Source organism: Cebus imitator, unplaced genomic scaffold (genome assembly GCF_001604975.1).
Source record: "Cebus imitator isolate Cc_AM_T3 unplaced genomic scaffold, Cebus_imitator-1.0 Scaffold130, whole genome shotgun sequence".
Lineage (NCBI taxonomy): Eukaryota > Metazoa > Chordata > Mammalia > Primates > Cebidae > Cebus > Cebus imitator.
In genome coordinates this window covers 4,132,385-4,148,207 of record NW_016107445.1, presented here as the reverse complement: position 1 = coordinate 4,148,207, position 15,823 = coordinate 4,132,385, and the positions used below count along the sequence as shown (strand labels likewise).

General features: G+C 34.8%; 1 protein-coding gene across 15 annotated transcripts in view; it reads right to left on the bottom strand.

Moving 5' to 3' along the window:
• Positions 1 to 1,717: 1,717 nt before the first annotated feature.
• The window catches only part of FAM184A (family with sequence similarity 184 member A), a 124,125-nt gene continuing 110,019 nt past the window's right edge, over positions 1,718 to 15,823 (bottom strand). For 6 of the 15 annotated variants that reach the window (XM_037742946.1, XM_017541054.2, XM_017541058.2 and 3 more), the window contains 4 exons: positions 8,984 to 9,101; positions 6,797 to 6,901; positions 3,661 to 3,863; positions 1,718 to 2,069 (listed from right to left, as the gene is read on the bottom strand). In XM_037742946.1, coding sequence (XP_037598874.1) covers positions 1,988 to 2,069; positions 3,661 to 3,863; positions 6,797 to 6,901; positions 8,984 to 9,101 — 508 coding nt within the window. In that variant the 3' untranslated portion in view covers positions 1,718 to 1,987. Of the gene's footprint in view, positions 2,070 to 2,644; positions 2,740 to 3,660; positions 4,319 to 6,796; positions 6,902 to 8,983; positions 9,102 to 15,823 lie in introns of all 15 variants that reach the window. The other 9 variants (XM_017541057.2, XM_017541063.2, XR_001828833.2 and 6 more) reach the window with 8 other exon arrangements.

Sequence of the window (15,823 nt, the reverse complement as noted above, 5' to 3'; positions counted from 1 at the left end):
ACAATTGGTTATGAAGTAACAGAATGAGATTGAACTAAGCATCTTGACCTATATGTAAAAATCAATTTGACATCTAAGGTAATGCAATTAATAGTATCTGTTCACTGTGCTTTTAATTCTAAAGTCCTAGCATAAAACTAATCAGGGTATTATAATGATATTTACATTACCACTTCTCTGCAAAAACCCTGTCTCCTTTGACCTCCCCCTCCTTCTGTTGTACTTACCCAACACTATCCTAATCCTGGTAAGTCCAAATATCCCTTCCTAAAAACTTGCATGCTAGTAGCTGAAGATGGTTAAAACCCACAATCATGCTGATAGGTTTCAATATATATAGTTTCTGATCTCAATTATCCCTGAGAATCCTTTTACAGTTTTTTAATATATTTGCTCTTCTACTTTTCAAGACAACTATTTTCTTATCTGTGGAAATTCACACCTTCCCTAAGACCTTTCATAAGCTATCTCATTTTATCTTCTGGGAAGGTAGGGTAGAAGGTATATTTTATTATATAGCCCAGAAGACTGAGTCACAGAGATTAAGATACTTGGTGGAACAGCAAGTGCTAGCCTCACAGAAAGGAGCTTCCTATCACTGACAGTATAAAAGTTCAGTCAGGGATGTTATGAAGAAGATTCAAGTATTCTATAGGTGGTTGGTTCCCTTCTCTTCCTGTCCTTTCAATTTCTCCTTCCATCTCTCTCCTCCAGCATAAAAGCATGATAAAAGTCTCCTAAAGACACAAACAAAGCCCATCTTCACCTTTCCCAGTCTATGACTTTACTGTCTCTTTCCTCCTCCCTGTATTACTAAGTTTTTTTCAGAGAGGTTTTTACTCACTGATTCAACTTCCTTGACCCATTTCCCTCTTTCCTAGAATCTGGCTTTTGTTGCCACTGTTATCCTGAATCTGCTTTTGCTAAGACCATCTTGTAGTTGTCAAAGTCAATGGACACTTTTCATTTTTTCCCTTTCCTGGTAACTATGGCAGTTAACATTTTTGGCTGGCTGCTGGCTTTCTCTGAAACTTTCTTCTTCTAGGACACTATGCTTTTTTGGATCTATAACTCTACTTCTCATTCTCATTCAAACCCCGTCTGCTGCTGACATGTTAGTTTCTCCCAAAGTTCTATTCACAACCCCCTTTCCTTATTGTTCTCATCCACACCTGTGGTTTTATCTATCTTATACATGCCATGTTCCAAAACATCTATAGCTTACTCTTTCTTTTCCTGAGCTCCCAATCCTTATGTCTTGCTCCCTATTAATTATGTCAACTTAGAAAACTATCAAATTGGCTTTTAAGACAAATTAAAATCAAATTGACTATTCTTTACCTAGTGACTTTTGGCAATATAACATAGTATTAATTATAGATACTAACTGTACTAACGTTCTAGGTCTCAACTATCAAAAAAACAAAACAAAACAAACAAACCTAAAAGTCAACAGTATTTTATATACTTGAAAGCCCACAATTTATACAAACACTTTCATTCTAGCTTTGTAAATTTAGAGAATAATTTAGTTTAAATTATACATTGTAATGAAACAATAGTTTATATTTCCCTCTCCTGATTTTGTTTTGATTACTAAAGTCAAATAATTTGATATGACATGATTATTATGCAGTAAAAGTTGTTGACAAGTCTTACCTGGAATTTAAAAATGTTTAAAAATTAAAGAAAACTTTGAAAAAAATGAAAAGTATTATTGCTTAACAAAATTTATTATGCAGTAATTACAAAGGTTAAAGACTTTTTCATCTCAAATACAAATAACATTTATAATTACACACATAATATAGTACCTTATAGAGTGATTACAATAAATATCACAGGTAATACAGTGCATTTTCAAATTGGAGAGACAAATACTTTCTCATTCACAGTGTTTGACATAGGAAAGTCTATTTACATAACAATCTGTATAAAGTCATGCTCTTAGTACCAGTCCATACAGAGCTGTGCCAACACAATTCTTTCAGAATGTGAAGTACCGGGCAAACCACTCCTGGCGCTGAGGATCTGGAGAAGCCACTGGAGAACCTTCACTCTGAGCAGGACTGAATTTATAAAAAGAGAGACATGTAACCCAGCATTAAGTCATTTTGCAAAATGAAGGCAAAAGCACATAAAACATCAGCATAGATTACCACAATGGGTTCCCCACGTTGTAAGTCGTGTTTTAAAGATTTGCTACTCCCTCTACACTAGAATCGGTTCTCCACTCCATGAGAGCATAAGAGTGCATCAGCAGCTCAAATGAAGTCAGTTAAAGAGGAGCCACATCACAACAATCACAAAAAACAATTGCAAAAATATCACCTTCTTTGAATAAAAAATTCAGTAAGAACTGTGGTAAATAAGAGAGAATAAGATAATGTTTCTCTCGTCAGCACCTTTTCTCTTTTAGTTGATCTTACAGATGTGTCCTTAAATATAACTAAAGTAACTAGTACTTTTTACTATATGCATTTTATATTAAATTTTCATTTCATAATTCCCTATGCAAATAAGAGGAAAAAAGAGTACATTAAAAATATAATTTCCCCCCATCACTGATGTTATGTAGTTTATACTTATCTTAATTCTAACTAAAGATTCTTTGGGCTACTTAAGAAAACAAAAGAATCCCTACCGTCTTTGGGGAAAATTACAAGGCACGCAACAATGTGTAATGGAAACTCCAGTAGTCATGTTCCTTGAGCTCATGCACATGCATCTTATTGATACCTGAACATACCCATGCACAAGGGAAAATAAGCAACACAAAATATTTAGCAGGAGACAAATTCAGAAGTGTATTTGACTATTTTTCATTCTTGCTATTTTTTTGTTAATCATTAACTATGTCATTAATAACTTAGCCTAAAAAAAACCTGACTAGTTGTAAAACTATTACTAGTGGCACTGCTAAGATTTAGTAAAAATACGAAAAAAAACTTAAAGCAGCAAAAAATCAGTAATAGTAAGATCAGCATAAAACAATAGTACTTTCTGACTTTATTTAATGGCTAAATTTCTAATGAAATTTGCATTTCATTCAAAATTTGTTAATACATTTAATCAACAACTGCAAGGTAACTTAAAATTGGAATGGCAATTTTAAAAATTATTTATTTTTTCTAAATTTAGTTTTTGTTTAAGTATATTTAAGTTCCCAGAGCTTACGTATGTTTTTATTTTGACTATATATATACATATATATATATATGTATATCTATATATATGTATATATATTTATTTATAAATAATCTTGGTAAACAAGGGAAAAATATAAACATATAAAAAACAAAAACTAGTAAATAAAAAAATTATTTTAAAGTTCTGCAATAAGAATAGATTATTAATTTAAAATTTCGTGACAATACTAAAGATAATTATGCATAAATATTAAAATTCTAAGCATATAAATTACATTAACACCTCTTCAAGTACTTAGACAATTGACTGGTGACTAGAAATTAGAAAAAAATCTTTTTAACACAGTCAAAAGGAAGTTCTCTAGAGAGGTGATAAATATACTTTGAAGAAAATATTTCATAGTAATTTTTCTTAGGTTGTTCTTAAAGTAGTGATTTCTGCAATGTAAGAAGGTAAATTTTTCCAAGTTAAAAAAGAAAAGAAAAAAACCATTGGTGAGACGGGTCTCACCTCAAAAATGTCTTGGGCTCTTTAGGTGGCACTGGCTGTGGAAGTGGTTTGCTGCTGCTGAACTCAATATCGTGGACTGGAGAATTAGGAATGGGATCCAGGCGGTTAGGATGTCCATTGCCCACTCCACCAGATTCCAGAGCACTTAGATTGGGAACACTCACAAACCTGTTTGTTGGTGATTTATCATTCTTCTTCTTTTGCTGCATTAAAAATAATACATGTGAGGATAGTCCCTGCATGAGGACAAATGAGAAAATAGGAAGGCAGAAGATAGAAATTTGGCATAGGAAATTTTTGGAAGCTTTATGTTAAATTAATTAACCAGTGTTACCCAAACTGTGGTCTGGGAATCCTTGGAGGTGTTTTTTATCTACATGGAATCCTCAAAGACAGACATGCTACTGGGACAGAAAAGAATGAGGAAGAAATATTAGGAATCATTCTCGAGGAATGGGAGAAGGTAAAAAGAGTGCCAAGGGGTAAAGAATACCCTTCTGGGAAGAAAAGGGAAAAAGGGTCGGGGGAGAGAGCAAGTCTTGCAGATAGAAGGTTAAATGGATTTAGGCTAAAATTAGGAGAAGGGGCAAAGTTAAACATAATTTTAAAAGAGAGGTCCATGAAATTTAGCCATCTGTCAAAGGGAGGCAGTTCTTGCCTGGAAAAAAAAAAGGAATGAGAAAATGCTTGGCAATGTAGTTTGAAACAAATCACACATTTCTACTAAAGACCTAAAGCTGACTTAGAGAAATAATCCAGTTTTAAATTCACTGTGACGTCTATCTTTCTGAAGAGAGAAAATTACATCTGCATAATTAAGTCTCATTTCCAAATTAATTGGCAATATCATTAATTGGCTCATATTTCTTAAAATTTAAAGATTATAAAATAGTAATCTATTTATTTTTTAATGAGTCTTTACAATTAAGAGATAAAAAGACAAATTCCTTGCAGATTATCAAAATCTATCAGCTTGCAATTCACTTTAGTCTCAAAGTATTTTATCAATGATCATCATTTTGCTATGAGAAATAAAGATTAACATATTATTAGATATTCAGAATATTATTTTTTACTAATTAGATATATACTAATGAAATTTGTAAACTTCTTTGGAAAATAACTCGAGTTTGAGAAAAAATGCAATTAATATACAAGATGAAACTTTGTATTTATCTTATTGTCTAAACATTTTCCTGTCATATTCTGTGACTTGAAGAGTCTCTGACAAGAATCCTATTTTAGCATAACCAGGAAAAGAAAATAACAATAATGTCTTCTTCAGAACTATGTGTGAAAACTAAAATCACTATTAACAGTCAAAAGTAGTTCGAAAGTTCTTAGGAAGAACTTTCTTTTGCACTTTCTTGTTCTAGTCACCAGAGGGCATAATTAAACCTACTTAAGGTTTCTATTTTAAGAAATCAAAAGAACACCGTTAAAGTTCTACAGTTTTGGTTTTGCAGCTAAAAAATTTAATACCAATAAAGTAAATAATAAAAGGAATATTTTTAGTATATCTCTTTCCCACAAGTCTTATAATTTTTCTTTATAATTAAAACCTTATTTCACCCTAAATTATGAATTTAAAAACTAAAACTAATATTCATTCACCAATTATTCACTCAGAGCTTTCTATCTCAGGCAGTATTTTAGACTCTGAGATATAGCAACATGCCTCTCTAGTCATTCTGTTTTAGAAAACATTCAAGTTTAAAGTTTGGAACACTTTTAACTTGTAAAGGAAGGATAGATTCAGTGTTCTTAATACAGAAGTTTCATGAGCTTTGAAAGGTAAATTTCTGGGTAAAGGCCTAATAAAGATTAGGTGTGATGAGAAACTTAATAAAATCTGAATTTAAAAAAACAGCTTTACAACTATCACTTTTATTTATTCTACTATTGATTTCTGCCACAAGATTCATAATTCCTATGAAGCCAATATATATGTATGTGTGTGTATATATATACATATATTTAAAAAATCATTTATTCTTTATCACAGAATACTTTGTGGTGGCTTATAGGGAATGTGATAAAATTTTGCAACTGAACAAATATTTATTGAGTATCTACTATACTCAAAACATTATTGGAACCATGGGAAGCTAGGGTACAAAGATTTGTAAGACTTGGCCATGGCCATTTCACGGCTCTTCTATTTGTCCTAAGAAAGTAACAAGTATCAAAGTAAGTCATACTCAATTTTAATTGTTAAGAATGGTCATAAAGCCATGGAAAGTGGCAAACACCTGTAATCCCATCCACTTGGGAGCTGGAAGCAGGAGGATCGCTTGAGCCCAAGTGTTTGAGACCAGCCTGAGCAACACAGTGAAAACCCATCTCCAAAATGAAAACAAAAAACCCAACCAAACCAAAAAGAATGGTCAGAAGACTGAGAGAAGTAAAGCCCTTCTATGATGATTGGTAGGCAACAAAATATATGTTCAACCCAAGGTCCATTAAGATATTAGGCCTTAAACCTTGAACAGCTGTTGGGTATCCAGGGGTGGAGTGTCTTTCTGGACTCCGTAGAGGATTGTGAGCAGTAAGAAAACGACAAGACCAGCACTCTGGGAGGCTGACGCGGGCAGATCACAAAGTCAAGAGATGGGGATCATCCTGGCTAACATAGTGAAACCCTGCCTCTATTAAAAATATGAAAAATTAGCCAGGCGTGGTGGCACATGCCTGTAATCCCAGCTACTCAGGAGGCTGAGGCAGGAGAATCACTTGAACCCGGGAGGTGGAGGTTGCAGTGAGCCAAGATTGCACCACTGCACTCCAGCCTGGGTGACAGAGCGAGACTCCATCTCAAGCAAACAAACAAAAACAAAACAAAAACTACAAGTAATTGTCTTACAAAGAGCCAGAAGGTTAGTGTTCTTTGGAAATAAGAAAAAAGGTAGAACCAAGTTTTATAATTTTGGTAAAATATATTTCAAGGAGTAGGAGTATTATACAGTTTCATTCTGAAAATGAACATATAAATAATTCCTATGTTTTAGTACTAGATTATTAAATTTAAGAAAACATTTTTTGGGGAGCTTTATCCTATGCTGCTCCAAATATTTTCACCAAATTTTTAACCAACTTTTAAACCATATTCCTATTCTACAGTGTTTGCAGCACATACCTTAGTCAATGGATTAATAACACCAACAGTAGGACTTGAGTTAAATATTTTGTTGTAGTTAGTTTCTCGATTGACTAATTCCAGCTGATAAAATTTATTATCCTCCTATGCAAAAGAATTATAAACATCTTTTAAATATTTTCTATGGAATATTTTAAAAACATAAATGTAGAAATGCCATTTCATTTAAAATTTAATATAAACCTGAATGAAGATTTATAGACTTTGTTTAAAGACTTCTAGACCTAATTGCTGCTGTCTTAAGGAATGCTGGATGGTAAGTTTTCAACACCTTTTAAACCCTATACTCAGGCACTTGACCCCTTTTCCTTCAAAAGTGGACCTAAATGTTTTATGTGGGCCCATCTCTGTTTCACAGGTCTCACTATGCAGTTTGGGCAGGTTTAACTTACATTCATGGGGCTCTGGGCATGACTGAATTGTTTCCACAGATGAGGATGATACTATATCATTAATCTTTATTTCTATTTCTTTTTATAGGTATGTGCCACCACAACCCACTAATTTTTTTTTTTTTTTTTTTTTTTTTTTTTTTTTTTGTATGCAGAGGTAAGGTCTCACTATGTCACCCAGGTGGGACTCAAACTTCTGCCCTCAAGCAGTCACCCGGCTTCAGCCTCCCAAAGTGGTGGGATTACAGGCATGAGCCATCATACCCAGCCTTATTACTCTTCAGTACTGTAAACAGATTTGATTGTATCTAACCTGAGATATTACTTTATGATAGCAATGGTAATCAGAGAACAGGGAAAAAGTGAATGCCCATATAGAGATAAAACCTTTACCTTTGGCTTCACCAACAAGATGGTGCTAATTAAGCAAGCAGAATGTGGGAAGGCCAGAAGTAAATACAACAGTGTATGGGAGAATGCAGGGCTGTGTTCTAGCAGAACTAGATTCTAGTGAAATCTAGAATTCTTTATGCCTGTCTTAGTCACCACTGCCATTCATGTCATTAATCTTGACATGAATGTCATGTGCCTCACAGTCCACAGAATCAGGTTGTTGTGGAAGAAGAATGGAACTACCCTTCGCTACATTACTGGCTCTTCCCTAATGAGCTGTGTTACTTTGGAAAGTTGCTTTACTGTATTCGCTATGAGGATAAAATACAATTATATCTGTAACATCTCTTCAGTAAGAACTGGGAATTAATAGCTATTTCTATGGAACACAGTTTCAATACATTTACCATGCTGCTGATTTCATGTGTGAAATATAATTTTCCATAAGTCTGCTGCTATCAGATGTAGCAATCTATAAGGCCTGTGCTCATGTTCACAATATGCAGAAAACTGGGTGACTGGTGGATTGAAGCAGCACACACTCATCTTTCCAAAGCCTGCTCCCAGATTCCATCTGTGATTCCCAATCTACTACCTGTTAGTCTCAGCAGGAACTTTTAGTCTCAGACAACAGGCTACCTCTCCTAAATGCAAAAAGAGATGCATAGAGTAAAAAGGACTTCAGAAATAAATGTTGTTCTTATGCTCTTTTTGCATGCTAACGTCCACAGTGTTCAGCTGAAGAGATAAACAGTTAAAAAGTATATTAATTGTTAAATCTGTATTTCTTAGCTGATAAACTTCAGAGCCATTAAGAATCCACTGTTACTGACTTTCCAAGAGAGAACCTCAGTGTTACTGACATTCTAAGAGAAAACATGCAACTTTTCTGAGGCTAGATTATGGAACACTTATTTTTCTATAGAGTAAAAATTCTGGATTAGTGTTTGCTAGGACACATTTTAGGAAATGAATATTCTCAACTTGTTAGCATACAATACAGGCTAATACATGGATGTGCTGGTTTTTCCTTGCTAGCCAATCCTAATTCTACATGTGTGACACACGTGCATACACACACTTCAATGGTATATTAATTGTATACTGGCAGTGACATATTATTTAACATTCAATATGTATTAAAAAGACTTTCTTTTAAAAAATATGAAAGACATACAATTCCCTTACCCTAAAGCCAAATTTAAATTTTAAAAATTATATTTACCTTTATTCATAAACATTTCAATAAACTTTCAATCAAAATGCACATGTTCTCTGTTTTCTACTTTCACTTAGGATTACTTAAAAATATTGTCCCATATTTTCCCAATCAGTATCTATTGATTAATAACATGGTTAGACTAAAATCAAAATATCTTACAATTAGTTTCTTTATGATCTGGTCTCTTTCTGTAAGCATGGCTTTTAATTCTGTAATCATCTGTATATCTTCTGGTTTTGATTCTCTCATTAGATATTTTTCTTCCATTTCTTCTAATCTGAAAACAAGAAAGCCTTTAGCTCATTGATAACATTCTTCTATAATACCTACATTTAAAAAAATTAGTCTAGTTGAACACACACACAAATCTGAAATGAAATTTATTTTTTCCTTAAAACTTTTAAGCATAATGACATGACTGCTTCAAAAGCAGTAGTTATATATTCAAGGCTTTACAGGGGTAGATGAGATTATAAAATGCTTTGCAGGTTACTTTCTGAAGAAGTCATTGAAAGTCATTCAAGGGTATTTGGAGATAAGATGAAGAGTATATTTGGAGATAAGATCTGCAGAAGAAATTATATGTTGAATGATGCTAACCTGACAAATACAGGGTTGATACTAGAAAAGCAGGCTTACTATTACAAGTGCTTATCACAAATACAATATTGTGTGACAACATAAGTCTTGGTAACATATATAAAAAGGAAAAGAAACAAATACAGATGAAAGAAAAACAAAGGACACACATGTATGACATTTTCTTCTGGTTTATAGAAAATGAATTTTAAAAATTCTTTATTATCAACCAATATATATATAAACTGTAAAAATGATTCATCAGGTAAGATAACTATGTTCCCTTCTAAACGTAAGGATCCGAGGTGGTAATAGGCCTGAATGCCCTGAACACTAAAATAGGGGCCACTTTTTATGAGCAGATAACACATCCTGCTGAGTCTAAGAATACAGGATGGGGCAGACTGAAGAGAATACAAATGGAAACTGCTGGCTGAATTCCAGAAAAAGCACTTTCAGTTTTAGAAAATGCAAATAATTAGAACAATTTAAAAAATCTTATTGTTTTCAGGATATAAAGGATAGAACTTAAGTTCAATAAAGTTATTGTTAATAAAGATTTTAAGAAAAATTATTCACTTGTGAATACTGAGTAACTTGTAGATGATCTGTCTTCTAGAAATCAGTTATATACTCCTTCTCCCACCCAAAACCCTATAGAGGTACCTGAATCTCAGCGTATCTGAGTGCCATAAAATCCCTCCACAAACTCAGCCCAAGCTAAAACTTAGAGATAATTTAATAGGCTCTCTATCCAGCCCTGTGGCTGAAGTTCTCAATTAGGGTGTCGGGAAGTACGAAGGCAATGAGGAAGCATGGAGTGAGGAAGTGATTTGTCTCAGGATCAGCTGGGACTTCATCAGATAGATCAGTGTGAGGTTAGTTGTACAACAGGGGTGTCCAATCTTTTGGTTTCCCTGGGTCACATTTAAAGAAGAATTGCCTTCAGCCACACATAAAATACACTAACGATAGCTAAAAAAAAAAAAAGAAAAAAACTTATGATGTTTTAAGAAAGTTAAGAAAGTTTACAAATTTGTGTTGAGCCACATTCAAAGCCGTCTTGGGCTGCATATGCAGGCCGTGGGTTGAACAACCTTGTTGTACAATGTGTAAGTTCCACTATCTTTACTTTTGTTCTTTTGTGAAAACAGAGACCAAGTGAAAAATAATGTGATTCATTAAACTCACATAAAGTTAACCTTACATTTTATCCCAGTATGGCAGAGTTAACTCTTCCGTATTTTATGGGCAAACATTTTAAGAAAGTTGGGAAATACTAATCTAGTCAAAGAAATAGTAATTTGGGTTTTATGTTGGAGAAGCCACAAGATGTCACTGGAACACTTTCTTTTATCATTAAAAGCAGAGTACAAAATTTATGAACTGCTTCCTGCAGCTGAGCAAGAATACTTGGTATAAATGGTAGCTAAACAACTAAATTTAAAGCCTATTTAAAATACTATTTCTATCTTTTTGTTCATTGAAAAGTTAAGGTAAAGTGAATCTAAAACAATCAGTTACAATCTCAACCACATTTTGCATAATAAAGGTCTGTCCCTGAACTAAATTTAAAGCCTATTTAAAATATTATTTCTATCTTTTTGTTCATTGAAAAGTTAAGGTAAAGTGAATCTAAAACAATCAGTTACAATCTCAACCACATTTTGCATAATAAAGGTCTGTCCCTGAACCCAAGTTGTAGTGTTTTTATTTAGCTTAAATATCCTTTGCCTATAGAATTATTATCAAACTTTTCTATAAAATATCTGATATAGTTTGGCTGTGTCCCAACCCAAATCTCATCTTGAACTGTAGTCCCCATAATCCCCATGCGTCATGGGAGAAACCTGGTTGGGGGTAATTAAATCATGGGAGCAGGTATACCCAAGCTGTTCTCATGATAGTGAGTTCTCAAAAGATCTGATGGTCTTATAAGGAAAATCTTTTCCCCCTTTGCTTGGCCTTTCTCCTTCCTGACACAATGTGAAGGACATGTTTGCTTCCCCTTCCGCCATGATTGTAAGTTTCCTGAGGCCTCTCTAGCCATGCTGAATTGTGAGTCAATTAAACCTCTTTCCTTTATAAATTACCCAGTCTCAGGCGTGTCTTTATTAGCAGCATGAGAATGGACTAATACAGTATCTTTACATCACCAAAAATGTTGAATAAGAAAAATACCAGGATATTAAATAGGAAAATATACTTGATTAAACAGAAAAAAACATAATCCATATAAACATAGGAAAACATTAAAGGAGAGAACAAGTAAGTAATATGACATAGATTTAACTTACAAATATATTTCAATAATTACTAGTCTTTCAAAATTCTTATAGAAAGAAAACTTGGTACTATTCCAACATCCCTTTCAAGTCAAGAGTAGTCAACATTTTCTCTTTCTTCAGTTGCTGCAGGCAGCTCCCGAAACCAGCACTGCTTCTAAAATTTAGTCCAGGTGTGAACAACCGGTGATACATTTTTTTTTTTTTTTTAAATTATACTTTAAGTTCTGGGATACATGTGCAGAACATGCAAATTTGTTACATAGGTATACAGCTGCCATGGTGGTTTGCTGCGCCCATCAAACCATCATTTACATTAGGTATTTCTCCTAATACTATCCCTCCCCCTTTCTCCCACCCAATAGGCCCTGGTGTGTGATGTTTCCCTCCCTGTGCCCACATGTTGTCATTGTTCAACTCCCATTTACAAGTGATAACATGCAGTGTTTGGTTTTCTGTTCCTGGATACACAGTTGTTTTTAAGTTTGTTCTTTAATCTTTCTAATCACAAGAAAAAAGTTGTTTGGGTTTATATATCTTAAATGGCCTTCATTTACTTATGTTTATTAACTCTATTTCACAACAGGTAGGCCTTCAGCATAAATGCTAGCTAAAATCTAATAACGTTTTATTTTCACAAAATTTACATTTATATAATTATAGCTTAGCTTCTATTTAGAATAAAGGATAAAATTTTTCAGTAGTGATAAATGTTCTACTGTAGTATCATTAAGTTTTCCTGTTAAACATTTAGGTTAAAATGAGCCAATTAAAAATATTAAGATAATAATATTGTAAGGAGCCAGAAATGACCCAATTCCCAAGGATGTGTATGAATGATTAAAGCCTAGGAAATGCCGCCTTGAGAGTACCACACAATTATAGCCTTTTACTCAAATTTTACATATTTCCATTAAAAGTGATAGAAGAAAGAAGGGAAAGGGGGTAAAAGGGAGAAAGGAGAAGTAGAACATATGAAATTACTAATTAGGGCCACTGATGGATTCACACCAGGCATGCATGCCCTGCTTTCTTTGGCTCTGAGAATATACAGGTCAATGTCTATGATTCATGGACAAAACAGGCCTTAATTACAAATGCCTAAAAACCTGTATGCAAAGTTTCCAAGTTATAGTCCTATTAACAACAAACAAAAGGCTAAAAAAATAAAATCAGTGAATTTTAGAGCCAAAAATAGTATACTATTGTTTCAAAACCAAACATTAGCATATTATGCACACATATATTCTAGAACTTCAATTTTATAACAATGAAAAAACTCTATTATATCATCATTTTCTACACTCTTAAAGGAAATACAGCAATTGTAGCCCTTTAATGCTGAACCTTTCTTTTCCCATAAATTACACACAGACTCTGATTTGTGACAAGACTACTTCCATATCTCACAAAGCTTATAAAAATAACCTGAATTGAGAGAGATCCAAGATGGCCTACTAGCAGCAGCTCAGGATTACAGCTCCCAGTGAAGGTGCAGGGAGTGAGTGGACGCCAGACTTCCAGATGAATTTTTGTTGCCTACGGACTAGGAGACTCCCAGTGGAGGAGCCGGCGCAGCTGTTTTGCCGGCATCCTGCGGTTCTCAGTGTGGAGTATGCGGGACTGGGTGCCCTTTTAGTTGGCGTTTGGAGCTCTGGGAAGGCAGAGTCACCCATTCAGCTGATTGAAAAGGGAACTGAAGCCGGGAGCCAGACCAGGAGGTTCCCGGGCAGAAAAGCGCCACGAAATCTCAGCGCCGCTGTTTTAGCAGGGCGGGAAATTGCATAGATCCCAGCGCCTTTTTGGCGGGCGACTGGGGCACCTGGGAGAGAATCAACCATTCAATTAGGAAAAGAAAAAAAGGAGGCTCCAAGGCGGGGAGCCAGGTGATCAGGCTTGGCTGGTCCCACCCCCACAAAAAAACAGCAATTGGAAACACTGACATTAAGAGTTTCACAGCAAGCACAGCTGAACCCCGGAAGGTCCAGCTCTGTGGGGGAGGGGCATCTGCCGAAGGAAAACAGAAACAGAGATAACATCACCACCAACAAGCTGGACGTCCACTGAGACCCAATCTGAAAGTCGGCAATTACAAAGACGACAGGTGGATAAATACACAAAGATGGTAAGAAACCAGCGCAAAAAGGATGAAAACATCCGAAACCAGAATGCCTCTCCTCCTTCAGGGGATCGCAGCTCCTCATCAGCAAGGGAACAAGGCCTGATGGAGAATGAGTGTGATGAATTGTCAGAATCAGGCTTCAGAAGGTGATTAATAAGAAACTTCTGTGAGCTAAAAGAACATGTTCTAACCCAATGCAAAGAAACTAAGAACCTTGAAAAAAGGTTTGACGAAATGCTAACGGGCATAGACAATTTAGAGAGGAATATAAGTGAATTAATGGAGCTGAAAAACACAATACAAGAACTTTGAGAAGTATGCACAAGTTTTAACAGTCGAATGACCAAGCAGAAGAAAGGATATCAGAGGTCGAAGACCAACTCAATGAAATAAAATGAGAAGACAAGATTAGAGAAAAAAGGATAAAAAGGAATGAGCAAAGTTTCCAAGAAATATGGGACTATGTGAAAAGACCTAATCTACGTTTGATAGGTGTACCTGAATGTGACAAAGAGAATGAATCCAAGTTGGAAAATATTCTTCAGGATATTATTCAGGAAAACTTTCCCAACGTAGCAAGGCAGGACAATATTCAAGTCCAGGTAATACAGAGACCACAAAGATATTCCTCAAGAAGAGCAACCCTAAGGCACGTAATTGTCAGATTCATCAGGGTTGAAATGAAGGAGAAAATGCTAAGGGCAGCCAGAGTGAAAGGTCAGGTTACCCACAAAGGGGAGCCCATCAGACTCACAGCAGATCTCTCAGCAGAAACCCTACAAGACAGAAGAGAGTGGGGGGTCAATATTCAACATCCTTAAAGAAAAGAACTTTCAACACAGAATTTCATTATCCAGCCAAACTAAGCTTCATAAGTGAAGGAAAAATAAAATCTTTTGTGAACAAGCAAGTACTCAGAGATTTCATCACCACCAGGCCTGCTTTACAAGAGCTTCTGAAAGAAGCATAGAAAGGAAGGACCAGTATCAGCCATTCCAAAAATATACCAAAAGGTAAAGAGCATCAACATAATGAAGAATCTACATCAACTAATGGGCAAAACAGCCAGCTAGCATCAAATGGCAGTATTAGACTCACATATATTAATCCTAATTAGATTAATGGCAGTATTAGACTCACTTTATTAATCCTAAATTTAAATCGATTAAATGCCCCAATCAAAAGACACAGACAGGCAAATTGGACAAAAAGGCAAAACCCATCGGTATGCTGCATCCAGACCCATCTCACATTTAAGGATACACAAAGACTCAAAACAAAGGGATGGAGGAAGATTTACTAACCAAATAGAGAGCAAAAAATATAAATAAAAATAAAAAGCAGGAGTTGAAATTCTCGCCTCTGATAAAATAGAGCAAAAAGATCAAAAGAGGCAAAGGACATTACATAACGGTAAAAGGATCAATGCAACAAGAAGAACTAATGATCCTAAATATATATGCACCCAATACAGGAGCACCCAGATACATAAGGCAAGTTCTTAATGACTTTTAAAGAGACTTAGACTCCCACACAACAATAGTGGAAGACTTTAACATCACATTGTCAATATTAGACAGATTGACAAGACAGAAAATTAACAAGGATATCTAGGACTTGAACTCAGACCTGGAACAAATAAACTTAATAAACATTTACAGAACTCTCCACCCCAAATCCACAAAACATACATTCTTATCAGTACCACATCACACCTACTCTAAAAGTGATTACATAACTGGAAGTAAGTCGCTCCTCAGTAATTGCATAGCATTTGACAGGTTTAAATGAAATATTGGTTGGCTGCTTGTTTGTTATTTCCTCCCTTATTCCTTCCTGTTTTTATTGTTAAGCACAATTATTGGCATAAAAGAGGTTTTCAATACTCATTTTTACTGCATTTTTAGACTGCATTCTAGCCTGGGCAATAAAGCAAGACTCCTGTTCTCTCTCCCTCTTTCTCTTCCATTCTTTTTTTTTTCTTTCTTTCTCTCTCTCTTTTTTCTCCCTCTC